The following is a 15,297-nucleotide window of genomic DNA, read 5'->3' as shown; positions in this document are numbered from 1 at the left end:
TGACACAAGTATGAAAAATATTTATACCGCGAATTCTTCAGAACTTTGTCTCAATGTTCGAAGAATCAGTTACTTATTGATTTCGGAGAAATTTAAATACATAAATCGTATATTTCTGCGCTAAGCTATTTAAGATTTTTTAACTACGATTTTATCGATGACTCTTCTTAAGCTAAGGAGATTTAAAAATGTAGAGAAAATTGAATTGAATTCAAAAGAGAAATAGCCTTTGCTTGTTCGGTCAGCAACATGTATATAACTTTCTCCGTGCCTGTTTCATTAAAAAAGTGTCGGTCAACCAGTTCACATCTACGATTTCTAAACTTGCTAACGTAGCTATCATATGTGTCCCAAAAATCTCTTCTAACCAAATAATCCTTGTTTGGCGTCCAAATTTGGTTGCAAATTAGAAGGTCTTTGGTTGGAAGGGATTTTTTTTGACACATTTACTGTTATACACTGTCTCTCAAATTTGTTTAAAGTTAAAGTTATTAAAGTGCGAAATGGATAATGAAAGTGAATTTACCAATTATTTATCTGACGTTGGTGATATATCTATGTCTTTATCATCAAACTGCTCGTAAGTATGTATATTGAATAAACTACATAGACTTTAAATGGACTTTAAAACTATGGTTAGTGCTGTCGGAGATGGTTGTGGTAGTGATTCAGAGAACGCACAAATGTCGTTTATCCTAACTGAGGATATTGGATCGAACTCTTCATCATCAAACTGCTCGTATGTATAATAACCAAACTACATGAATTTTAAAAATTTTTTTTGGTTACCAATTAAGAACTAGCCTTATGGTTAGTGCCGTCGAAGATGGTACTGGTAGTGATTTAGATAACGCACAGTTGTCGTTTATCCTAACTAAGGACATTGGATCGATGTCTTCTTCATCATCAAACTGCTCGTAAGTATATTAAATAAACTAGATGGATTTTACTCTTTTTTTTGCTTTTCAATTAAGATCTAGCACTATGGTTAGTGCCGTCGAAGCTGGTAGTGGTAGCGCTCTAGAAAAGGCACAACTACCGTTAATCTTAACTGGAAAATATTTTATGATTACACAGTCTGTATATACCAAGAAAGCTTACTTTAGAATTTTCTACAACGCGAAACCAACATGTTCTATGGATATTTTGTCTCGACTCTGTTAACGATCAAAGTTAAATGGGAAAAGATGCTTGAAAACGGAGAGTTCAGTTACCTAGGCGACCGAATTCCACCACTGTTGGCTGCTCTACAGCAACGATTCACGGGATTTTTGGAGGTGGATCCAAAATGTCACGATGCCTTTGTTGCCGCAGTTTCTTGTCCGGCCATAAAACTGAAATTTTTACCAGCAATACGTCAGTCTACTCCCGAGTGGACCGATCAAAAACTAAAAGCCATGTTTTTAAAACATGCAAGCAAGTTTTCAGATAATGTCACCAAAATACCTTCACAGCCCAAAAAGTTTACCTTTTTTGATTTTGGAGAGGTAACTGAAGGTAATTAATTTTATAAATACTTGTATACTATTTATAAATTTGCACAGATTTATAATTTGTATTTCTTCAACAGATGTAATATTTCTAGGATCCCCGGTAAGCGAAGAACTTCACCGATATTTAATTGACCGGGATGAAGACATTGAAAGCTTAAACAAATACCCAACCATTGGAGCCACTTTTATGAAATACAATACCCCGTTGCCTTCCTCTGCCCCAGTAGAGCGCCTCTTCAGCTATGCAGGTATGGTCAATGGCAAGAAGAGACAAAATTTATTAGATGGTAATTTTGAAAAATTAGTAATTTTAAAAGCAAACAACATTTTTTAAAAATTCACCGTTGTTTCGCAGAAAAGTGGTCCTAACCAGCGACCTATACATCCCCTCAGTAAGAGAGCCAATCAACATGCACTCGAGACGCTACTGCCACACACCAACCAATTTGCTGCATCCTTGGCAAATCCATCTACCAGAAAAAGGCTAAAGCGTCTACACCCTGGCGATTTCTGGATAAGACGACGTCATCAAACAGTATCCTGAGATAATGTAGTATTGTCACCGTTATAAAATTGTTAAATTTTCACAAATAAAGAGCTAATAAAATATTTTAAAATTAAATAACATGTTCTAACGTTTCTCGTAATTTGATATTTAAAGCAGTTATAAAAGTGACGATCTAAGGAGCAAAGGGTTCTCCTCTTCTGAAGAATTTGCGGTGTCGGCGAGTCGAGATGCGTTTTCTGCGCCAAGGACCAAAGAGTCTTCTGAAGAATTCGCGCTTCAACTATTTTTCATCCTAGGTGGGGTAATCCTGACCTGGGCAGCAAATGTTCCTCCTCTTCTCAAGAACTCGCGGTTCTATTGATTAACATTCTTAGTTAGTCAATCTCAAAAAAGCAACTAATGATAGGCTAGGGATACGAACTAGCGTCTTCTTGAGATCTTTTTCTTGAAAAGTGATAGCTTTAATGGACAACAAAGTAGGTTTTTCCAAAAACAATGGTAATTAAAATTTTTTAACTATCATTACTTTTTGCAGTTATATTTTTAAGTACCATTGTTTTTGGGGACTTTAATTAATCATATATATTTATTTTATTTATGAAATGACTACTGCATTACAAAAGTAGTTAACTAGTCACAACTTTGAATATATGGGCACTTCCAAAATGTCGCTCGGGACATTTGCACACCTTTAAAGTTGAAAAAAAATTGTAAAACAATGGATTTTAATTTTAATTATGGGCTTTTCTTTTCACTCTTCCCAAGCTCTATTTTTGGTAAAAATCTTGATTTTGTACCACTTTTAGTTTTTAGGATATCGGTAAAAAACTGCCGTATTCGCTCGGGACAAAAATAGAAGTGGATTTCGGGGAAGTTCATACAACACCAGAAATTAGCGAATTCTGATGGAATATTTGAATGCGATTTTTTTAGAATGTTGTTCAAATATGTCGCTGTGAAATACTTTTGGGTTTACTCAAAAATTCTTTGCCGTTTTTTTTTTATGCAGTTTCAACCACATTCGCTTGGGACATGTCGCTCGGGACATTTTTTCCGACTGTTTTGTAAAGCGGATTTCTTTACCTCTATCTCTCAATTGCTGAATGTTTTGCTTTTAACTTAATAGTTTAGCATGTGAATGAAGCATTCAGTACAGAAAAATGTCACATATTACCATTCCTATAGGATAAATGAACAACAGAAGACAAGTCCAGGAAATAACAAAAAAATAGCCAAAAACTGATTTTTGCGTATATTGGTCGGGTTTGTCATAAAAATAATCAAACTATACTCCAAATTTGTAGTTAAGCTCAGTATCCAACTAATTAGAAACTAATATCGGGGCAAAATCATGTGGAAATATGTTTTATTCAAGTTTCAAGGTTTTTGGCTTGGTGGACTTTTTTTTGGAAGTGCCCATATATACTTTATGTGGTCGGAAACGTCTCCTTCACTGCGTTGAAACCATCTGACTGAAATTATAAAGACCGCGAATTCTTAGGAACAGGATAATATATTTTTGTGTGGATTATATACAGCTTAACTAAAGACATATTCTATCGATTCTTCAAAAACCGCGAATTCTTAAGAAAAGATGTAAATATGTATCTGTGTGAATCGTAAATAACTTAACTAAAGATATTCGGCTAGGCTATTTATTCTTATCATTCCGATTTAGTTGTACTACACACATAATTGAATGGTGACGTCATATTACAGAAACGTCTACGGTAACTCAATGATGTTGATTCAGGATTTATGAGAATATACATTTAACTCTTAAATAAAAGAATGTGATATAAAAATATATGCTAAGGAATATCCTAAAATTGTTAAAAAAATAGATCAACCCCAAAAAAATCATTCGAACTAGACACACGTATACAAAAAGAGTCACCAAAAAATCTTTGTTTTTGTGAAATTCCCGCGTTAAAAAATCCGAAATTGTTGAAAAGTGTCGTTTAAACTTTGTGTAGTTTTGATCTGTGCAGTAAATTTTGGCTAAAATTTTAAATACATTGGCATTGCCAGTACCAGCCAAAGCAAACACAAAACAAGCGTCGAGCTAAGCAAAACATGTCTCCAGCAACAAAACGCTTGCGCGAAAATACGTCCACGGACCCTAAAAAAGACCGTCCAAATGATACACTCTCACCTTCGTTGATTGAGTTGGTAGAGCAGAAATTTGCTGAGCAGACTGCTAACATTACTGCCACGATAACTGCCTCAATACAAAAATCTGAGGATCGCATTTTACAAGAAATACATGAAAAGGTTAACGTGATGAGTGGAAAAATAGAAGAACTCACTCAACGGGTGCACCAACTGTAGAAGGAGGTCGCAGTGGTGGAAAAACTAAAGGACAGGATGATGCAACGGCCGAGACCCAAATTGCACAAACTCTGGGAGGGCGGGTTGGAGAGATTGAAGCGCGGGTGGCAACACAAGCGAACGAGTCCATCGCAGCGGACCTGAGAGTCCATGGCGTGCCTTACCAAGATAATGAAAACTTAAAATCATCATTTCACTCTTTGTGTTTCAAGAAGTTGTAAAAGTTATGTTTTTTTATTGGTACAACATAATTGTTCTTAAATTACGTGTGTTTATGTTTTCTATTCAACGTTTCTGATATAGAGGCATCGCAATCGAATAGTCGTGCAATATTGAGGGTTCTCGCCAAACAAAATAACGGGTTACATATCTGCCATATAAATGCGCAAAGTTGATGCAAAAATATTGAAGAGTTCGGGTATTTGTTTTTGAAGTCCAACATAGATGTTTTGTGTGTTTCTGAAACGTGGTTTGCTCCTCAACTTAATGACGCTATGGTAGCTTGTGATGGTTACGATATGTACTGATCCGATCGTGAGGGGTATGCCGGGGGTGTGGTAATCTACATTACTACAAAACTAAAAAAGAAACTAATATGTAAGCAGCCAACAGAAAGTGCAGTTGAATACCTATTTTTACAAGTCAACGGGAGTCGAAGCGCTTCCAATATGCTGCTCGGGTGTGCTTACCGACCGAATCGAACAGTAGAATATTCTGACTTTGTTGAAGTAATGGCTTCATTATGTAGTAAATATAACAACGTTGCAATAACCGGGGACTTCAATAGTAATCTGCTTATTGAGCGGCACCTAAACTTAGAAATGGAGAGTCTTGGACTGATTCCTGTGAACTTTAATACACCTACACAATTCATCAATACTCTCAACAATCTTCTTCATGTTTTTTTTGTAAATGATCGTAGTAAGACTCCTTTATATGACCAAGTCTCAGTGCCAGATTTTTCAAAGAATGACTTAATCTATCTGACATATGAATTTGACCCCATTCTTCTTGACCACACCATAAATTACAGAGATTTTAGGAGAATTGATCTTGACTTACTTAGCCAGCATTTAGATGCCCATGATCTTAACTATTTGCATATATGAACAACCGTAAATGCCCAAATAGGTTTTTTACAGAATGCATAGAGTCGTTGTATGAGAGATTTGTGCCCCTTAAACAAAAAATTATTAAGGCCACGGGAAATCCATGGTTTAATAATGCCATAGCTTTAAAGATAAGCCAAAAAGATAGTGCATACAGAAGATGGAAAAGATACAAAATCCCTGATTACTATAAAGAATTTAAGTCATTACGAGCTGTAGTAACCACCTTGTCGATGAAGCAGAAATGGATGGAGTTAAAAAATTTGGGTGTTGGCAAGTCCAAAAGCAAAAGTAGTATAGCTGCAGACCCCAATGAACTGAATATAAAATTTGTGCAATGAAACGTACCTGAAACTATGACCAAACCTTCTCTTGACATTATTGTGAATAATATCTGTGTGTTTCTTCTTATGATGTTTTACATTCGGTTCTTTAAGTAAAGTCGAATGCGGTAGGGCTTGACAATGTATACCCTATCTTCATAAAAATAATCCTGCCAAAAATCATTAACAACATAACTTATGTGTTGGAACTTGGTCTAAGGAACTTATGAGATGGTTCTGAAGCCGCCTAGCTGGGGCGACCGAGCGGGTCGCAGGTTGCGGATAGCAGACGACGATGCGATTTGTTCAGCCGCATCTAAACAGTTGTTTTACACAAACTCAATATCCCCCACACACAACCTACCCACTTCCTCTCCCAAACAACATCTCACTCCGGGCCGGACTACGGTGTAATTCGGACCGTGCCAAGAGTCAGCCTGGCTGGGGGCCCGGATCAACAACTAGCTTAGTCTCAAAGGGTGGGCTCAGGGAGATGGCGACCCCCTGTTCTATCTACCGCCTTACCCGGGTACCGCGGATCTCTGCCCGGGCGGACCTTTCCCCTTCTCCGCAGCTCGTGGGACCAATTATGGAAACAATAAACAAACTAGGGATGTCGGGGGACAGAAAGACTGTCGCTAACGCCTGCGCTATGTGCGCGTCTGCGCCAAAACCAGCGGTAGGCGCAGCAAAGTCGATCGAGTCACCCGCTGGTGTCAAGAAGAAGTTCACGTACGCAGAGAGACGGACTGCCGCCCAAACCCTGCGCTCGCATGCCAGAAGCAATGTCGCCACGCCTTCGCCCGAGTCGCTAAAGAAGGTAGAGTGGGCAAGGACGGTGTTTCCGAACTATGGGCTAGAGAAGCCCCAGCAAGAAGGTGTTCAGGCGAAGAGGCAACGCTCCATAGAGCTGCCCGGTCCGTCGGCGAAAAGATCGAAGATCCAGCCATCGGTCTCCTTTGCCGAGATTACCAAAGATCGGGTCCTACTTGGAATTATAGTCAGGGGAACAGGATCCCCAGAAACAAATGGAAGGCGGTTGAGTCCAAGCTGTCTCTTATTTGCCTGCGTATGTTACGCGAGAAGCCCGGTTCATCGCCTTGCTGTATGGACGCGGGCTGGTACCAGGGCAGTGTAAAAGTGGTGGCCTGCGATAATCAGCGATCAGCTGACCTATACAAACAGGCGGTAGCACAGCTCGGAGCAGTTTACGAAGGAGCGAACATAGTCGCAGTAGACCACGAGCCAGAATTTGGATCCCAGCAGCAATCCTATCACCGGAGGACATCCTATATATGTTGCAAGAATGCAACCCACATCTCCCCACAAAAGACTGGAAAGTCATTAAGGTGGAGAAGCATGCAGGTGACGTGAACCAAGCGATCGTTGTGCTAAATAAGGAGTCGGTCGCCCCCATAGAGGCTGATCGGGATTTATAAAGGGGACTCTAATTCCACGGGAAGTCCTGCCGGCAAACCAGCTGAGCAGGTGCTTGCGGAGGAAGTGGAGGCCCCTAGTGTGCCGGAGGACGGCTACTTAACCGACTCGTCGCTGAGCAGAGAGATGCGAGCGCTGGGACCGGCAATCGATGAAGTGGACCTGAGCGATTCGGAGGCTGACGTTACTGTGGTGGAGGTTGCAGCTGGGAATGTCGATAAGGCTCCTGCAGATCAACCTACATCACAGTAAAGCAGCGTCCTATTGCTTCGCCTGGCCAAAGGCGAAGCCGACGTGGTCTTAGTTCAGGAACCCTGGATAGCAGGAGGCAGGGTTGCTGGACTAGGAACCAGGGACCGAAAATAACTGTTATTGTAAATTTTTCTTACCAAAAAAATCATGCACTTAGAAGAGTCCAAAATTTTTTTCAAATACACCATTATTTTTGTTAGTCATTGTAGTTTACAATCCGTAATGATTTTTATTTATTTGATTTTTATGTATAACAGTTATTCCCTTGACATTTAAAAAAAAATAAAATAATTAAAAAAAACATGCTAACCGTGTTTTATATAACTTACTAAAAATCTTAAAAAATGCCAACCGTGCATATTGTAAACCTATATTTTTTTCAAATTTGTTTAACCGGCATCTTAGTACATTTCTGCTTCGAAATTACAGCAACGGAGGCAACACGGCATTAAGCCTGGAGCTGCAAAGCAGCTCTATAAGGACGCTATCGGCCTACTTGGCTTTTAAAAGGTAGACCCCCCAGACGCGCTAGTCAGAGGACTGGTACAGGAATGTGAAGATCTTAAGGGGGGTAGGGTCTTTGGCACCAAAAAATCGACTAACTTTGCGAATTTTTTTCTATAAAAACTGGTTGGATGGATTAAATTCAAACCTTTTGTATATTATTGAAAAGTAATTTAAATAACATCCACTAATTTTTATAGCCGATACTATCGGCTAATATATCGGTGGCAAAGCGATTGCTGGAACACTATTAAAAAAATTCACTTACGTACCTAAAGTCTTAGAGGTTAGGGAACTAGTTTTAGCAAAACTTCTAAACTTTTTGTCCGATTGACTTAAAACTTTTTTTGTATAATCTTAAGATGTTAATCTACAAGAAACATTTAAAAAAAAAATCGAAATTTTTTTTTTGCAAGACCAAATTCACAGAAGCATGCAACTCGGCATTCACAGCTGCATGCCCGTTAGGAAAACCCAAGAGGAAAGAAAAAACCTCCTTGGTGGACCCAGCAATTATCAATCCTCAGAGCCAAATGCAGAAGCCTGTTCAACAGAGCGAAAGCTACAAATGAGGACATAAACTGGCAAATGCTACAAAAAAGAAATAGCCAATTACAAAAAGGCCATCAGAAAGGAAAAGAGAACTGCGTGGCAGAACTTCTGCTCGGATATTGAAAAGAAAACTGATGCCGCAAGGCTCAGAAAAATACTTTCTAAGACAGCCGTATCCTTGGGCTATCTCCAAAAGGCTGACGTATCATGGTCGGACTCTAGTGAAAAATCCCAAAACCTACTCCTAGACGCTCACTTCCCAGGGAGCCTGCAAACAGGACATCCCCCAGGAAGACACACTGGAGCAGGAATAAAATTAAATCTCCTACCATCAGACCGTAATATAAACTGGTCCATTCATAGTTTTAAACCATACAAATCGCCGGGACCGGACAATATAACACCGGCACATATTCAGCAAGCAGGACAGCTAGCTATAAGCTGGCTGAGAAAAATCTTCCAGACCATTGTCGCAGAAGGAGAACTACCAACAGCGTGGCGGGAAACGAAAGTCGTTTTCATTCCTAAGGCAGGGAAGGCCACCCATACTACAGCGAAAAATCTTAGAAAGACTGATAGGTCTACACATTAGAGACATTATTGACCCGACGCAGATATCAGAGGCGCAACATGCATACACCAAAGTTAAGTTGACCGAATCGGCGCTACACTTGGTAATAAGCAACATCGAGAAATCACTCAGTATACAAGAATACACATTGATCGCCCTCCTAGACATAGAAGGAGCTTTCAATAACGTGCTTCCCACGGCAATAACAGAATCCCTCACTGAATTAGGTGTTGGGGCACAACTAGTGGGGCTGATCCATAAACTGTTGATAAGCAGAATGGTTACGGCCGCACTAGGGGCCTCAACTCAAACTAGACTAGTGAACAGAGGAACCCCACAAGGGGGCGTTTTATCCCCCCTACTGTGGAACATCGCAGTAAATAAACTACTGCGAATTCTGGAAGGAGGAGGATGCAAAGTGGTGGCATACGCAGACGATGTCGCCATCATATTTAATGGTAAGTATCCACAAACACTCTGCGATCTTATGACCGCAAAGCTAAAAATACTATCGGAATGGACGATAAAAAACGGACTCGGGGTAAATCCCTCAAAAACGGAGCTTGTTCTTTTTACAAATAAGTACAAGATCCCACAACTCAACCCACCCATATTAAATAACTGCAATCTCTCTTTTAGCGAACACGCCAGATACCTGGGGTTGGTATTAGATAAGCGCCTTAAATGGGGCTTAAACAACCAAGAGAGAACCAGAAAGGCAACCATTGCACTTTACTCCTGTAAAAAGCAATTGGGCTAAGATGGGGTATGTCCCCTAAAATCGTCAATTGGATATACACAGCGGTAGTCAAGCCAATCCTACTATATGGAGTGGCTCTGTGGTGGACCGCTTTACACAAACAATGTATCTTAACTCCCCTTAACAAAGTACAGCGCATGGCGGCTTAGTGTATTAGTGGAGCCCTTCGAACTACCCCAAACGAAGCGCTGAATGCGATCTTGAACCTCCCGAGCCTGGACTTAGCAGTCTTGGAAAGGGCGAAATCGGCAGCCATTCGACTGAGGGATACGGGGCAATGGAAAGCCCAACTGTATCGTCACGCTAAGATTCTTCAGCATGACAAGTTGATCCCGCCAAAAACGGATCTATGTAAAACCCGTCAATACAGTCACACACCCTTCGAAGCTCTGATCCCAGGCAGGGAAGTATGGGATGGGGACCGGCCTCAATAGACGCAATCTGTTTATATACAGACGGCTCCAAGCTAGACGGACACGCAGGTGGAGGCATACACTCCGAACAATTAGAGATAAGGCAGTCATTCAGACTTCCTGACCATTGCAGTGTCTTCCAAGCGGAAGTGTATGCTATAATGGAAAGACTCGTCTGTTTAACGGACTTAAACACCCAGGACAGACAACTGCGATATTAGATATATCCGAGAACATCAGACAGAAACTCGACAGTAATCAAATTACATTTTTAACATTTTTGGACTTCGGCAAAGCATATGACACAGTTAACCACGAACTTCTATGTACAAAACTTTTAAAGTTCTTTAACTTCTCTGGACCCGCTGTTAAACTCATATCATCATACTTGAGTGGCGGAATACAAGCTGTTTTTACTGAAATTAGATGTTCAGAACCGCTTGCACTAAAGCCAAGGCTCTGTGTTAGGTCCTCTTTTATTTTCAATGTATCTAAACGATTTACCAACTGTATTGTCTAACTGGAAGAATATTAGACTGTGTAGATATGTTAGTAAGTGGGCAACAAACAATGGTCTCTCGCTTAATCCATCTAAATGTAAGTGTATCGTTATAAGTAAAAAATCTTCAAGCATCCGTATTCTCCCAAATTTACGTATTGGTGGTTAGTCTTGGCATTACAATGAATTCCAATTTGTCATGAAGCACACATGTTGTCAAATCTGTGAGGAGATCATATATTAAACGAGGGGAAAACATCTCGTCATTTGCCAATAGTATACATGCCTTTAATTATACCCTTGTAGAGGGTAGGGAAAAGTGGGGCAATTTCGTCAGCATTTTTTCAAAGCTATTTTTTGTCCATCTTGAGACACGTTATCATATTTCTTTTTTAATTGTTGAATGCGGTTAGCACTATTTTTTTAATTACCTTGGTGATTTATAAAAAAATAAAAAGTAAAACGAAATTTCCCCAGACAGTACTTTTTTAGAAATAATTATTTTACTTCCGAAATTAGGCGCGAAGTTAAAAATCACTGACGCAGAAATGCACATTATAGCACTGTGTTTTATACAAAAAAACCTGTATCTTATCCCTTTTCAATTGTGGCATACAGAAAAAATTTCGTCGAGAACTAAATGTAGCTTTTGAACTATTAAAACACATTTAATATTATAGCTTAATTATCTTGGCCTTCTGTGCAAAAAAAACGCATTGGTTGTGTCTGGCCGTCTTGAAGGACTAAAACAAAAAAATTATATATTTTTACGACTTATGGATTCCGAGATATTGCAGGTGACGAAATTGCCCCTGTGACGAAATTCCCCCACTCTCCCCTATTATAATTTCAGTCAGATGTTTGCAACGCAATGAAGGAGACGTTTCCGACCACATAAAGTATATATATTCTTGATCAGCACCAACAGCCGAGTCTATCTAGCCATGTCCGTCTGTCCGTTTCTATGCGAACTAGTCTCTCAGTTTTAAAGCTATCGCGATGAAACTTTCCCGAAGGTCTTCTTTCTATTGCCGGAGCGAGCCGGATCGGACCACTATATCTTAAGGCTCCCATAGGAATAATCAAAAAAATATAAGAAAATTCATTGTAACTTTGTAGGAAGTAGGCGTTTTGATTCTTGACTACTTAAAAACAAAATTTAAGTAAATAGAAACGCTGAATCTGGAATCCCTGGAACTGCACCGAGTGAGCATTCTTTTATCTGCAAGGGTATATAAGCTTCGGCTGGCCAAAGGTAGCTTCCTTTCTTGTTTTAAATCATGGAGTAACGTCAGAAATCTCATTCTTTTACATACAAAATTTTAAATCCAAAGAACCCAGTTATTTATATGAAAAATTCAAATTTGGCACCTCGACAGGAGCCCGAAATATTATTAACATTAAACATAAGCTAGCATCCTCGGATCGCCACTTTTTTATTCAAACTATTCGGTTGTGGAACGTACTGCCACAACGTCTTAAAATAATTGATAGCACAACGCAATTTAGGGACAAATTATTTACATTTTAAAAATCGCAAAGTACCAATTAAAATTAAAAGTATAATAAAATAACAAAACTAATTAAATTTAATTTTTCAAGAATTACACTAGTTTACAGCCAAAATGCTTCACACCATTTGATTGCAAATTCGTTTACTGCTGGAGCCCTAGATCACGAAAATACCACTAATTTTTTTAAAAGATTTTTTAAAGATTTTTCAAAGCTAAAAATGTTAAATTTCGGACTTTTTTCGTAATTCTTCCTAAATATCGGCTCTTATCCACCCAATTAAGCCAGTTTTCATTTCATTTTAAAGTCAATAGATCAGAGCTTAACTTTGCCATACAGATCATTATGATTGGATAGTAATGGCAGCCCAGCAGCTCGGCAAAGATAAAAAATGTGTTTTTTGGTCGACTGCAAGTCGGCTGTATAAATCGTAAAAACTAGCCGTTGAAAAAACATAATGCGTACAAACTTAAAGTTTATATCCTACCAAATAAAACAAGCCGGATATGGCCCAAATCCATAATAAATTGGATTTATAGTGAACTTTTAAAATTCGGATTTTTCAACTTTTTTTGGTTGACAGAGTCGAAATTTAAGATTTATCATAGGCGGCGACATGTAAACTAAAATAACACAGGCTGACAAAATGTGACATGGGTCGGTGTCCAGTCCTGCCACCATTTTATTTCTTTGCTGTGACTTTAAAATTTTGAATGCGCCTACCTCCTCGTGTGGTTGAGGTAGATTGAATTTTCCAAAACGACCTAAAAAAGAGACATGTAACTATTTAATTCCGAAAAGATTACCAAAATTGGTTGACCACTCTTGAAGACATATTCCTAAAATTATTTTAAGTATGGGGCTTAAAAGATAAAGAGTGTATCTTTTAAAATACTTTAACATCGAATCAAACCATGAATCCCTTTGCCTCTGAGAGCTCCGGAAAGTTGGCCAATTTCAGCATTTTTCGAACTTTGAGGTCCTTTTGCTAAGAATCCTTGCGTCGGGGCACTTTTTGGAAAACGCAGTTTAACTTTGGAATTCGTAACGAATCCAAAAATATAGCATTCATCGAGGTAAATTTAAAAAGCACTAAAAATGCTGCACAGTGTTATTATTGTTTATTAAATGGACGGTTAAATAAATAATTGTAAGTTTTTAATAGATTAAAAAATGACTTTTTACTTTTTGCCATTCAGAAATTGTCAAAAAAAATGTAAACTTTAAAATTAAAAGTTAACGGTTAAAATTAAATGGACGGTTAAATAAATAATTGTAAGTTTTTAATAGATTAAAAAATGACTTTTTACTTTTTGCCATTCAGAAATTGTCAAAAAAAATGTAAACTTTAAAATTAAAAGTTAACTTTTAATCATTAAAAATGGTTAAAGGACTAGTAAACGATGAGAAAACATGAATTCCATAAGAATCCGATAAGAGTGAGAGAGTAGACCTACATGCTGCGACGTTTTTTTATAGAAAAAAGCCGAGGCCTTGTTCAAAAAAATTCGATATTTTAAATACCAAACATTGCTTCACTTTTCTGACAAAAACCGATTTTGTGGGGAACCCGTTAAAAAAATATTTTAAAATCTTAATTTGTTTTTATTTTTAAGAAATTAAAAACTGATTTTTTAAAATTTTTTTTTAAAAGAAAAGGTTTTAAAGGAATTAATGCAAAAGACACGAAGGTAATCGGATTACTACAACCGGAGATTCAGATTTTCAATGAGAGGGTACTTTTTAAAATTCACGTTTTTTGGCAAACTAAAAAAATTCTAAAAAAAAACAATTTTTTTTCGGCCAAATCCTCATACACGTGTTTACTAATTTTCCGAATAGTAAACGTAAAAAAAGTTTCACGCAAATCAAAAATGTGAAAATTTTGTTTTTTTCCTCCTTTTCATACAAAATTTTACTGAGATGTCTCCATTCAAAAAATCATAAAAAATACAAGGAAAAATGTTTTGAAATTTTTTTTTGCAGTTATTATAAGTTTTGATTGAGGAACACCTTTGCATCAAAACATTTTTGTTTTAAGCCCCAGGAAAAAAGTTAAAAATTTGACTTTCACAAAATTTGCTCACTTTTCAAAGGGGTCTTAATGGGTTTAGAACATTTTTTATATAGGTGCCAAAAGTTAATATTATAAGTTCAAAATATGAGTACAGGTAACATTAAAATTTGTGACCACCCCTGTATATAAATAAACTAGCAGGGTCTGTAGCCCGCAGCTTCGCCTGCGGAAATTAAAATTGAAAATTAAGCATTGCTTTATCTTTGGTACTTATTTTAAATTTAAAAAATTCCTAATTTTTATTCTATAAACCGAGAAAAGATTTTATCGGAACTTTTTCCCTTGATATCCGTAAAAACAAAAATATTTTGTCCTTTGAAAACTACTTAAAAAAACATGTGTTATTTTTAAATCTTTTTAAAATTATTATGGATTGTTTGCATAATATTAATAATTCCCAGCGGGAAAGTGAGAAGTTGGTTTTTGTGTTCTTGAAATCCTGTTCCTTTTTGCAGGCGGCGGTGTGGGGATAGATAATTTCTGAGCGTTAAATGGGGGTGGATTTCTGAGTAGCATCGCTATCAGGCCACTTATGCGCTGTGTGAATTCTATGGCACTACGATTATAATTCTTTTAACAAAAAAATCACCAACTTATAATATTAAAAACCCTATGATTTACACCAAAACCAAAAATCTTGTTCTCACATTTATCTTAAATTTTTAGTAATTTTAAAATTCGTAGAAAAAATATTATTAATTTTTAATCAAATAAATTAATTTAAATAATTATAATCAAAATGTCTATAAACATAATATTTATTGATGATTTTAATTTATTTTACTCAAAATGTTTACAAATAATAATAAGAATGAATGTGGGATTAAAAAAAAAATTATAAAGAAAAGCCACGGTAAGACGATTAAAATATTTGATCACATTTATCAAGGATTGCCATTAAATTACAAAGAAAACTATTATTGTTTTATACATTTTTAAACATTTTCTGTGAAATA

General features: G+C 37.4%; 1 protein-coding gene across 5 annotated transcripts; it reads left to right on the top strand.

Annotated features, from left to right (window-relative positions):
- Positions 1-273: 273 nt before the first annotated feature.
- Positions 274-2,086, top strand: LOC138912476 (uncharacterized). Of its 5 annotated transcripts, XM_070213399.1 has the most exons (7): positions 274-332; positions 483-580; positions 641-739; positions 798-917; positions 975-1,497; positions 1,571-1,780; positions 1,849-2,086. In XM_070213399.1, exons 5-7 carry the CDS (start codon positions 1,131-1,133, stop codon positions 1,860-1,862), a joined length of 591 nt encoding a protein of 196 aa, XP_070069500.1. In that variant the 5' UTR covers positions 274-332; positions 483-580; positions 641-739; positions 798-917; positions 975-1,130; the 3' UTR covers positions 1,863-2,086. The 5 variants fall into 5 exon arrangements, with proteins under 5 accessions (XP_070069500.1, XP_070069501.1, XP_070069502.1 ...); XM_070213400.1 differs by having other exon boundaries at positions 288-580; positions 652-739; XM_070213401.1 differs by having other exon boundaries at positions 288-580; positions 1,571-1,741.
- Positions 2,087-15,297: the final 13,211 nt, after the last annotated feature.

The sequence above is a fragment of the Drosophila takahashii genome, chromosome 2R, assembly GCF_030179915.1.
Source record: "Drosophila takahashii strain IR98-3 E-12201 chromosome 2R, DtakHiC1v2, whole genome shotgun sequence".
Taxonomy (NCBI): domain Eukaryota; kingdom Metazoa; phylum Arthropoda; class Insecta; order Diptera; family Drosophilidae; genus Drosophila; species Drosophila takahashii.
The sequence above is the reverse complement of the archived record's forward strand: the minus strand, read 5'-3'. Positions and strand labels throughout refer to the sequence as shown.